General features: G+C 38.4%; 1 protein-coding gene across 1 annotated transcript; it reads right to left on the bottom strand.

Moving 5' to 3' along the window:
* Positions 1–4313: 4313 nt before the first annotated feature.
* LOC142151075 (vitelline membrane outer layer protein 1-like) lies at positions 4314–10973 on the bottom strand. Its single transcript, XM_075206372.1, has 3 exons — positions 10636–10973; positions 5799–5926; positions 4314–4805 (listed from the first exon to the last, which is right to left on the bottom strand). The coding sequence occupies exons 1-3, from the start codon at positions 10879–10881 to the stop codon at positions 4511–4513; spliced, it is 669 nt and encodes a 222-aa protein (XP_075062473.1). The 5' UTR covers positions 10882–10973; the 3' UTR covers positions 4314–4510.
* Positions 10974–13016: the final 2043 nt, after the last annotated feature.

Below are 13016 nucleotides of genomic sequence, written 5' to 3'. Positions count from 1 at the left end.
GCATTTCATTCAAGACCGTGCAAACTAGCATCAAAAAATAAAAACAAGTGTCATGATCACATTTAACTGCAGATTTTAAGGGCAGCACAGTGGCTAAGTGGTTAGCACTTCTGCTTCACATTGCTGGGGTCATGAGTTCAATTCCTGACCATAGCCTTATCTGTGTGGAGTTTATATTTACTCCCCATGTTTGCATGTGTTTCCTCTGGGTGCTCCAGTGTCCTCCCACACTCCAAAAACATACTATTAGGTTAATTGGCTGCTATCAAAATTGACCCTAGTCTCTCTCTGTCTGTGTGTGTATGTTAGGGAATTTAGACCGTAAGCTCCAAAGGGGCAAGCACTGATGTGAATGAGTTCTCTGTACAGCGCTGCGGAATCACTGGCGTTATATGAATAAATGGTGATGATGATGATTTTATTATGAAAACCTGTTTGTAGATTCCTGATAAATGCCGTTTCAGAAAGGTGGATTGAAATCTATAAACACAAAGGGGCTCATATAGTGTTGTTGGCAAAATTGGCATAAAATACACACAAAAAAAGCTGTGAAAATAACGTATTTACACACCACTCCACCAGTGGGCGTGACCAGCATGCATGGGGACGTGACTATAATTTTAGAGAGTGCTTGGCTGCTCTCCAACTCTCCCTATCCCCACAATATATATGGGCAATGCTGCGTGCACTACCGTTAAGTGGCTGCAGCTCTCTATTTTCAAGCAGAGCCGTGTGAAGCGGGGGCAGGGTCCAGACACCTGAATTATAGAGTGCCCCAGGCTAGGAGGGGGGTTTCCAGGTACTAGGAACTCTGCATCAGTCTTATAGTGTTTCTTCTTAAAATTTGGAAAAACAAAAGCCCACGTACATTTGCTTGTAGTTCACTCTTGTGCAATTTCATTTAAGAAAAAAAAACTTTTTGGGCCACGTTGGGTCGATTTTCTTTGCCGTGCCACGGTTATAAGTGGACCAATGGGATTTTTGGGAAAATGTAAAGTCTTCTGAAAAAAAAAGTGGCATAATTTGTGAGGGCACTGCACTGAAAATGACTCATAGGGGTGATGGAATGTGATCAGTCCAAACGTTACAAAACAGGCTCAGCACAGGGGTGAGAAAGGTTAAAAACATAACAACTCAAATATAAATAAAAAAAGATTCAAACGCCCCTAAATAAACATTCCAAAGCAGGCTCAGCAAAGCGGTAAAAAAGGTTAAAAACATAACAGTTAAAATAAAACGATAAAAAAAAAAAACTCGCGCGCACCTGTGTAACTAACAGCCAGCACTGTCTAGAAGAATTATTATTTTATTCATCTTTACTGGTGCCGATACTTGTACCCCATTTCATTCCACAGTACGCCTTGCTTCTACGGGAGAAAGCAGGGTAGTGTCTCATTTAAAATTTCCCAGTTTTACATACTGGATTAATTACTTTTTTTTACAGTTTTATATGTGCTGTTGAAAGTCAGGTTCCTCCCTAGAAGTATGAAAACCTTTAACCAGATAAGAAAAAGTCAAGGTTGGCTGGTCAGGCACATGTCCGTACAGCGGGCTTTGACTGTTCAGTCTGCACCTCTTAGCATCGGATACCTGAAGACCACCAGTTGGCAATAGACTTCAAGGGGTATATTTACTAAACTGCAGGTTTGAAAAGTGGAGATGTTGCCTATAGCAACCAGTCAGATTCTAGTTATCATTCATTTAGTACATTCTACAAAATGACAGCTAGAATCTGATTGGTTGCTATAGGCAATATCAACACTTAGTAAATATACCCCCAATTGTTGTCTGCTTAAAAGCCAGAAACTATCCAAACCAATTCAAAATTTCTTTAAACCGGCCAAGTTCGATGTCCTCGAACCATTCTAAAAAATATGACTTTTTGTTTTCATCCGCTATGGTTTATATTTTAAAACTGTTAAACTGTTAACTGGAGCTGGAAGTTTGTTTAAATGAACCATAAAATGTTGCCTATTTTGCCAATTGGAGCTGAAGTGGCTGCTTTGTAGCATGCTTATTTTTTTCTATTTTAGCAATGAACATTACTGCGCTCGAAAGAAAATTCGCAATTCACATGGAAAAACTTTCAAAATACTAGACCACCATTTAAGCTTGAGCATAGACCTGTTTGAAGCAGCTGGTCCTTGTCTTACCTGGCAGCAGATAATGAAGGTCTCTAGACATCATACCTTTACACACAAGAGGTCTCATTTGGAGAAGTATAATTTTGCCCGATATCATGAGTTTTCGGTGGTCATAAAAGGTTTAACAGACTGGCATATATTGCATGAATTGATCTTTTAAGCACATTTGCATACAGTCAGGGCGCACGCATTTAATTCATTTTTCATGACTGAGAACAAAAGGGCAGGAAAGACATAAGTGGGTGGAGCTAGAATAACCTTTAGCCAATCCGAGCATCCGATGTTCAATGCAGAATCTATATGTTAACAGCAGCACAGAGTAGTGATGCAAGGATCCTGTTACGTTGTTGCAGCAAGATAATAATGCCAAATGCACTTATATATCACTGTATTGCACACTTCGAAACGGGAACGGTTCAGTACATCGCCGAACCTCTGTCCAAGCTTTGTAATCTCACAGGCCTCCCCTGCTCTACTCTGAAAAGAGTATACATACATGTGTCCAGAGAGCCTGTGTCACTCAAAAGTGGAGTTGGTGGGTGATGTGGTAGGTCTACCATCGGAGGGCATTGTTCCCACCCACTTTCGGGCCACATAACAGTCACACCCCCTGTTGTGAACATAGAGAGCTTGCAGTTATTTATAAGGGATAAATCATAACTGCAGTGCTAATATGTTATATCAAATGAATCCATTGATAATTTAGCTAAAGTGTAAAATGTAAAGACAGAGAGTCTGATGTAAATTTATTTGCTGGCTTTGCACATTCCAGTATGAAAAGCTAAGTGTGTCACCTGGGACAGCTTCAAATGGTTCCTACTGTGAGACAGCCTGGCCTAGGAGGTAGTCTTGAATAGACTGTGTGGGGCCGATCACAGCTGGAGATCCTTGTAGGCAGCATGTGGAAGCCTATACAGGTATATGGAAATATGCGCTTCAAAGGAAAATGTTTCATAGTTCATATTTTGTGGAATCCGGGTGCCACTACATACTGAGGAGCAGAAATCACACCGGGGTTGTGAATGACAGGTACGGGGGGGTATCTGGGAACAGCTAAAATCACATATCTTTGGAAAAGGTATGTCACATTGTCATAATGTCATCATGTTTGGTATGAAAAGATGGACAGAATCTTAGAGGATTTATTAATGATAAAATTGGATAGATGGGACACTTTACAGGAACGTTAGATCACATAGTAGAATTGGTTAGTAAATCAGGCAACAGGCAAATGGTGATTGGAAAAAGTGTTGCTGGCCACAACCCCTGGGGGCAGGGACAGGTCTTTAAAATGCTGAGACGAGACACAGAAAAGGGTCAGACTTTTTGGGAAATCAATTCACATTGATAAGCTGTCCATCTTCCAAGCCAAATTTCCCTTGGCCAGAATGCAATTCATGTAAGTGCCAATCTGAATGTAACCCCTTTTATTTTAACACAGCCTGGAGCTATGAAGAGTTAACCCTGTGCGTGCTGGTGTGGGTCTTGCTAGTCTGTGAAAAGCTAGAAGCCTGCGTGCCAGTGTGGGACAGTGTATTGGGGTCCTATTGCCCGTATTCAATAGGTGGTGGCAAACCTGATGTGTCTGGGGGTGTGAGAGTGCTGTGTTTGGGGACGACTCCGTAGGTTTATAACCTGTGTGATAGGTAGAGAGAGACTGCGGGCTGAAATCGCGTGTCCCTGCTAAGAGTGTGAGCTTCAGTGCAACCTTGCACAATGGATTTATTCATATGACAGAGTAGAATGAGTTAACATTAGATAAAGAGACATCTAGTGGTGGCACAGCAGATCACACCTTCATACACCATAATACATGACATTGGTAGAGTAAATGTTGAGCACCTGGCATTCAGGGCCAGTGCTGGCATCTCGAACTCCGCCCATGATGAAGTTTGTACAGTGAAACTCTTTTGGCGCTTCATTGCCCATGTGCCACTCTCACATACCCCCATGCCTATTGGGAATAAAGCAATTTGTATTTAAATGTAGGTCCAAGTGAGTTGCATGGAACATCATCATCATCATCATCAACATTTATTTATATAGCGCCAGCAAATTCTGTAGCGCTTTACAATTGGGAACAAACATTGATAAGACAATACTGGGTAATACATACAGACAGAGAGGTAAATCACAGGAGGATTATATGGAGCAAAAATAATATATATATTTAACAGTAGAATATTTATTTAAGGTAAATATGGCAGCTTTAACTTGTGTATGATATAATTTCTGTTTCAAGATCATTTCATAAGAATTTATTCCATTTTCTAATTTGGATTTCAGATCAATGCTACAAACACATTCAGATATTTATAATGCTACAATTCAGTTTATCTGTGTTTGATTTTCCTATTGTGATTGATTTATTTCTTGCAGCACACGAACTGGACATCGTTAAGAGCAGTGTCATCTTTACTTCCTTGTGGTGGCTCCACCTTGGTCTTCATGCCACAAATTCCAAGCCTGCAGATGCCACTCCAACGCCCGTAGTATCCCCAACTTTGGCCACCCCCTAAGAAGATGTTGTAGTCGGAGCACTGGAACATTAAGTTGTTGGCTGCTGTGTCATCTGCACCTTTTCTTGGTACTTCTACCTGCATGCTGAAGCTGAGGAGATGTCCTTCAGGACACCACAGGTTGGGACTCCACTCACCCCAGCTGAGGAGAAAGATATTGGTTAAAGCTACACTTGCACTTGGAGTATTGTTAAATGTAGGGTAAAAATTTAGGATAGGTTTATTAAAGTTTTTGCCAAAGTTTTGGCAAATGTTCATGTTAGTACCCCACTTTTTTTTAATAAAGAGGCTTTAAAGAAAACCCAGAGACTGAGATAGTGGTTCTTGTAGATTTCGTGTTTGTCCAGGATTATGCAGTACAGGTTGACAATGCCTTCATTGTGATTGGCGACATTGGCAATATCGCCACTCACAATACCGATATTTAAAGACCAAAATTGCCGGTTCCGGGGTATAGCCGCCGGACCCAGCAGCATTGGTCCCTTAATATCGGTTAAGTGCCTAAATTATCTCCGTTGCGATTATGACCAATTTGTAGGGAGTCTTGCAGCGAACCTTGAACAAATGCCCCAATTTTGCTGATTATTGAAGAAACCCAGTTAGTGGTGACAGGCTGTTGTGTGAAGCACGGATTTTGCGTACTGCACATGTGCACTAAAAATGCATACATATGTGCTTTTTTTTACATATTGTTGTCTTGCATCTCCTTACCCCTGAAGAGGTGGAACTGTGTCAGGCAAACATTAGACCTGGATGCATCAGCAGAAATTCCGCTTCTAAGGCATATCGCTTGCGAGTACTGGAGGGCTGGTGCAATGATGCACAATAATGATAATAACTATCAACAGCACCGTCTGGCCACGACTGGTTGCCTGGCTGTGTTTTGACCCTTCCAGCTGACTAAAATCTTGTACCAAAATCATGTACTAAAATCATTAGTGGCTCTATTATAGAAAATTGTGGCCATCTCAAATATGTTTGTTTTTATGGGTATCTTTTCCCTACATGCATTCTGAGCCAATATGCATATGTGTCCATTTGTGTAGTTCGTATAGCTTATCTTGTACACACACACATATGCCTCCCCACCCACAGACACTTAGGATATTTAGATCATCAGATTCGGTTTACTTACGGTCCTTCTGAAGATTGGATAGCTACATATTCAGCTTTACCGTCCCTGACGATGTCTGAACGGTTTAGGCAGAGCAGACGTATTCCATTCAGAGCTGTATCATCTTCTACTTTCTGTTTGGATTCCACCTAGGTCAGAAATGTAAATGGCAAGATCAAACTTTTCTGAGAGCTGTATAGTAACCACCATCAGAATGCATGTTGTTCAGAAAGATAGTCAAGAAATTTGAAAAACATTGAGGGGCACAAATATCTGTGCAACGCACAATATTCTAGTGATTTTCCTCTAGAGTCCACCGCAAATGGCCAACAGTGGGGACAGTATCTCTTAAGTCATACCAAAATGTCCTCTTGTCCTTTCCTCAGTAAAAATTGTGATTACCTGTAGCAACCATCACCTGGCCCAGCATTTATAAAGTGTGACTGCATAATTGTGTACATAAAAAGATATAAGACTATGATTATCTGATGTCCCATCTAAGGAACCTCTTAATGAAGAGAAAAAATAATGAAACAATTCAAAAATATACTCTAATGATAACAGTGGCCAATAAGCCATATACCTTGATGGGACCAGGAGTTTGATTCTGACAAGGGAAGCGTTCTCCTCTTGCTGTGTGAGTTTACTCCAGGTGACACTGATTCCTTCCGTCCAAAAAATACAGATAAATGGACCAATGTGTGTTTGTCTTGTAGTTAATTTAGATTGTATGTGCCAATGGGACAGGGATTGATTACAGGATTAAACATTCTCTGTACAGCATACTATATTATGTTGGTGCTATGCAAATAAATAATAAAACATAAATATCAATAAGTAAATAGAGGAAATAAATGGAGCCCCGATAGGGCAATAATTGCAAATTCTCCTCATGTATGAGAAAGAATAAGACATACAGATCTTCCGAAATCGATAAAAAAATGAAAAAAATGAAAAATGAGCCAGATTGTGAGAACCTTTTTTTTATTTAGGATACCAGCGCTTTTTATTTACAGAAATACGTCTTCGGCTAAGTGAGTTACCGAATCCGTGCCCACATTATATATATATATATATATATATATATATATATATATATATATAAATATATATATACAAGTTAACCCGTGCATGATACTCATGCATTCTAGTCAAATCAAGCTACTTTAGGTGTTAAAAAGGTTCTTGTCATGCATTTGGGCCATAGCCCAGGCCTCAACCACCAACCACTCCCCACTGTCACCCCCGGCAACCACCAACCACTCCCAACTGTCACTTCTCCTTCAAGAAATATATATATATATTTTTTTTTAAATCTTTATAAACACTTTTAACAATTAACAAATTAAATTAACAAATTAAAAACATCTTAGCATACCACATTTCAGCCCTTTCTGATTTTTTTTCCCCACACACACTAAGAATTTAGTAGGTCAGTGTATAACTCCGCCCAGCAGGTGGCGCTGCAGCTTGGTTTTATTTTTTGCACACACACACAGACAGACTAACACACGCCACTAGACATATTATAGATATATATATATTAGTGACTGGATCATTAATTAAAGTGATGTTAATTCCATGTGTGCCTCATTGAATTTTACTACTTTGGTCCTTAATTTTATTTTTATTGGATAACTATATCAGTGGTGGACAACAGGTAACACACGGATTCACCACATCAGAATGGGGACAGCTGACTTCCATGTAAGTGACGTCCTATGCACTGTGCAGGGAGGTCACATGGCAACTCAGAGGAGGAGGGGAGGGTATTTTAGTATTCCCAACATGCATTAGAAATAAAACTAACACTTAAGTCCTGGCCAGGGGAATTTCTTCTAAATATATCTTATCTACTTATAAACTAAATGGGAATAGAAACAGACACTGAGAATAACTGGAGACTTAGAGGTAAATGTAACAAGCCTTATAAAAATGAAAAGTGGAGTTGTTGCCCATAGCATCCAATCAGATTCTACCTATCATTCTCTAGAATTTACTAGATAGATGATAGCTAGAATCTGATTGCTACCAGCTGCTATGGGCAACACCTCCACTTTTCCTTTTTAAAGGTTTGATACCCCTTACATTTGTTGACAAGAAAACTTATCTATTAGGTCTATAAAGCATTTCAAGTAAAACAGAAACTTTTATTATCGTCAACAAATTTCACACCCATAACGAGTCCCTATTTTTAAAAAAAGTGTTTGTTTCAATTGAAATAATTATTGTCTATTTATTATTGAGAGGTAGTCTATATATATTCATGGTATTGTGAACCACATGATTATTATACATTTTAAGGGTATTTATATAAGAATATAGAGAGCAATATATCATTTGCTCTTCATTTTTAATTTAATACATTTTAATTTAATACTACTATATTGATTACCTGTGATTGGCCCTACATGTATCCCTTCAACTGCCCTTTCCTTAACTCAATAATAAAGAACATTCCTTTTTAAAATAAATTATTTTTATTTTTTATTATTTTATTGTTATTTTGTTATTTTTCTTTACAATTTATATTTTCATTTTATTTTATTTTGACTATTCTAAATATTGCATATTCCTATCTGATATTTTCACCTCCAATTAAATCCGTTACAACCCAGTGGGGTTGCAAACATCTGCGCTTCTTATTTGTTTATAAATTGTTGCAATGTTTGAGTAGATTATGGAAGCACATTACACTTACATTAGGGAGTGCCCACTATTTTAAATGTAATTCCTTTAAAAGTGCCCAATTATTGTGTCAAACTTTCTGGCACTCTCGCACAGGGGTCATCTTTCACTAATTATCTAACAAGAGCACCACACTTTATAATCTATCTCTCTCTGTTGATAATGACATAAGTCAAACATGTCTAAAGGTTTGAAGTTTGAGCTCCTGGCATGTGAGTATTAATGGCAAGCTGGCAAAGGTGGCACCAGCCATTTATTAATCTGAAAGCTGGAAGTTGCCTATTGATAATGATATATTTTAAGTACAGCCAAACTTCCTATTCAGGGCAATAAGGGACCACATGGGGCCACAGAAGGTGTAAGTAATGTATTTGGGTCTACTTTGTGCCATCTCCAGAGACTGAGCTAAGTCGATATCTGCATTGTATAGACACAAGAGAACTGGTTCTGACTTGCAAATACATGAAATATGTGGGGGGCCTACATTGTAAAAGTACCGGAGATTTTTAGGTCTACATTGCACGGTGGCCTCCAGAACATTTCTTGGCGCTGTATAGTGAACATTAATATACACTGTGTTTTATATAGTGGTCATTAGAATGTCCTTTGTGTTGCTTATTAGTCTCTAGAATGTTCTCTGTATTGTACATATGTAATTAGAATGTTCATTTCATTCTGTTGAGGTAATGTTCTCTACATTACAAATTAGTTACCAGAATGTACTATGCATTGTATGTCTGCCACTAGAATGTTCTCTGTATTGTATAGTGGTCATTATAATGCTTTATGCATTGTACATGGGTTACTAGAGTGATCTATATATTGTTTACAGGTCACTAGAACAGACTCTGTATTGCATAGTGGTCACTAGAATGTTCTCTGTGTTGTATAGTGGTCATTATAATGCTTTATGCATTGTACATGGGTTACTAGAGTGATCTATATATTGTTTACAGGTCACTAGAACAGACTATGTATTGCATAGTGGTCACTAGAATGTTCTCTGTATTGTATAGTGGTCATTATAATGCTTTATGCATTGTACATGGGTTACTAGAGTGATCTATATTTTGTTTACAGGTCACTAGAACAGACTCTGTATTGCATAGTGGTCACTAGAATGTTCTCTGTGTTGTATAGTGGTCATTATAATGCTTTATGCATTGTACATGGGTTACTAGAGTGATCTATATATTGTTTACAGGTCACTAGAACAGACTCTGTATTGCATAGTGGTCACTAGAATGTTCTCTGTATTGTATAGTGGTCATTACAATGCTTTATGCATTGTACATGGGTTACTAGAGTGATCTATATATTATTTACAGGTCACTAGAACAGACTCTGTATTGCATAGTGGTCACTAGAATGTTCTCTGTATTGTATAGTGGTCATTACAATGCTTTATGCATTGTACATGGGTTACTAGAGTGATCTATATATTGTTTACAGGTCACTAGAACAGACTTTGTATTGCATAGTGGTCACTAGAATGTTTTCTGCATTATCAGTTAGCTACCAAAATGTACTATGCATTTTATATCAGCCACTAAAATGCTCTCGGTATTGTATAATGGTCACTATCATGGTTGCTAGAGTGATCTTGGTATTGTTTCGAGGTCGCTAGGATGCTCTCTGTATTGTATAGTGTTCATTATAATATTATCTGCGTTATAAATTTGCTACCAGAATGTACTATGTATTTTATATCAGCTACTAGAATGCTCTTAGTATTGTAACCGAGATTGGGTAAGGTGCAAGTATTTCAAGATAAGGTTGAAGATATTTGAAGGGGTGATGATGTTGAAGGCTTCGTACGTCTTGGTGAGTAATTTCATCTAGATTCTGAGAATATGAGGAACCAGTGTAGGGATTTGCAGAGCTAAAAATAATTACACTATAAAAAGCACTTGTACAATTTACCCATTTTTGGTGCTACAGTAATGCTCCAATCTGGGCAGCGAACAGGTCACATTTCCTAGTACCATATAAAACCACTAGCTGTTTCACTTGCAACACTTGTTTATACCTTGTGTAAGCTACAGAGATGATTACTACAGCTATAGTATATAATAGATAAGCAATGTGCTCAACAATTCTTGAGGCATTAATATAATTTTTACACAATTTTCATAAAAGTCGTCCTAGAAATTGAGTTTAGTTCACTCACCTTTACAGAGAATCCCTTTGCATGATATCCGCAGGGACACCACTCTACTGGCCCCCATTCACCCCAGGGCCCTCCATTGGGGACACTTATAATGGCATATTCCCCAAGTGCTACTATGCAGAGAGAGAGAAGAATGATTGGTAAGGTGACACGAGACATGTTTCTGTAGGAGAGATTGCGAGGAGCCTCCAAGTTTGGCACTGGCACTAGTGCAACATACAGCAAGCCTCTATACCCCAGAGTCATGGACCAGGATGTTATGTCAATATCACTACATGTTGCAGAAATTCTCTTAGTTATTACAAAAACTCAGTCAAAAGGCAAACACAGAACATTCCACAACATGATTTCATGTCAATAACCTCACAGAACTCAGGAAAAAAGTCCAGAGCACATGTACGAAAATCAGTGGTCATGTCAGGTGAACTTGGCACAAATGTTGTACAAATATTTCAGATCTGAGCTTGGAGTATGCTCTATACTCTCAGTTTAGACAGCAGACACAGCCAGACTGAACAATCTAGTTTGCTCATTGATTGAGTTAATGGTTCATACACAGGACTTATATGTTTAAAGTCTATCTGGTTTTCTAACTACATAGAGGTAGAGGACAAAAAATACTCCTAGGTAAGTGAGGGGCACCAACTATATTGAAAGCCACAGGTGTGGTTCCTAGTCATATATAAGAATGCTGGAATATAACTGTTGCCTTAAATTGTCACTACCAATGTTATAAAAAAAAAAAAAGAGACCTCGGTGAAAGATGATGAGGGTTGGGACACATTTGGCAGAAGGTTTAATTAACGATACAGCTCAGTTTGGTAATGTATCATGAGCATTAGTGTCTATGGTGCATTCAGAATGGATCTCCAAGTCAAGAACATCACCAGCAAAGGTCAACAGAAGGCGTGAGTGGAGTCACTCATAAACACAATCCCAGAAATTGGCCACGTTGCACGCACGTCATAATGGATGCATGTGATGCCATAAAACTCTATGAAGTGCTATATATTAATGTTTCCATTGTTTTGTCCACTACCTGATGATGTAAGACAAGTTAACCCGTGCATGATACTCATGCATTCTAGTGAAATCAAGCTACTTAAGGTGTTAAAAAGGTTCTTGTCATGCATTTGGGCCTAGCCCAGGCCTCCTCAGGAGAAGAGTGTTACTTCCCGACGCAAGCACCCTTTTTTAACGTGGTTTTGTCCACAGGTCACCACCTCATCATTTTTCTCCATCACCTCATCCTTCATCTTCATCGCCACATCCTTCATCAAGCTACTTGAGGTGTTAAAAACTCCCCACTGTCACCCCCGGCAACCACCAACCACTCTCAACTGTCACTTCTCCTTCAAGAAATATATAGGTCAGTGTATAACTCTGCTCAGCAGGTGGCGCTGCAGCTTGTTTTTTTTTTTCCCACACACACCACTAGACATTTATATAGTAGATTGTTCTCAGCCTTCTAAACCCCACCAACAATTTCAATGCTGCACATTATAAAAGGGACCTAAAGCCAACCAGGACAGTCTCAACACCCAGGAATTACTTTGAAACATTACACAACTTACAGCGCACTCTCTCATTAACCTCTCACAGCTCTATTATACAACAATGATGGCACTTCCCAACACTGACAAGAATAAGTAACGCATAGGGGGTATTTAATTGTCAGCGAGTTTTTTTTTTTTGTGACAGCGTTAAGTCATTTTAACGCTGTTTTCTATCATTTTCACGCGGGTTAACTCAACCCGCAATTCAATGCCATTTTTAACGCTACATTTTTTTTCATTAAACGGTCCTCTCGAGCTCCAATGGAAGGTCTATTGAAAGTATAGGGTGTGCGAGAGGCAGCCGCGTTAAAAGCTATTCAATTGTTTTTTAACGCGGCGGATAAAACTGGAAAATATACTGTTTTATCTCGCACGTCTCTGGGGTATGTTAAAAATAAAAAACCCTCTGAAAAGTATTTGAAATCAAGTAATAATGTGGAAAAAAAAGTTAAATTTATGTTTATCACTAGTGCCTAACTTGTTATTAAGTTTATTATAAAATAAACGGAAAAAAAAATAAAAAAATAAATCACTAAATTTATATATTTATGTATGTTTTTGGTACAAGTATGAATGTAGTAATGTGCTTTGACATGGGATAGATGATTGTATGGTAAAAAATAGTTAAATTAAAACATATTCTAAAGAAAGTACTGTAATGTAGATATTATCAATGTGTAATGCAATCTAATGTATGGAAATGTATGCAAAACCTTTTTTTTGTGTTATACATGACCGCGTTAAAACTCCCCTTCACTCCCCTTAAATCTTGCAAACACAATTCATAACGAGCGGGGGCAGCGTTACCTCTTTTTCAATTGAATT

Source organism: Mixophyes fleayi, chromosome 4, assembly GCF_038048845.1.
Source record: "Mixophyes fleayi isolate aMixFle1 chromosome 4, aMixFle1.hap1, whole genome shotgun sequence".
NCBI classification, from domain to species: domain Eukaryota; kingdom Metazoa; phylum Chordata; class Amphibia; order Anura; family Limnodynastidae; genus Mixophyes; species Mixophyes fleayi.
This window is presented reverse-complemented; position numbering and strand designations above follow the sequence as displayed.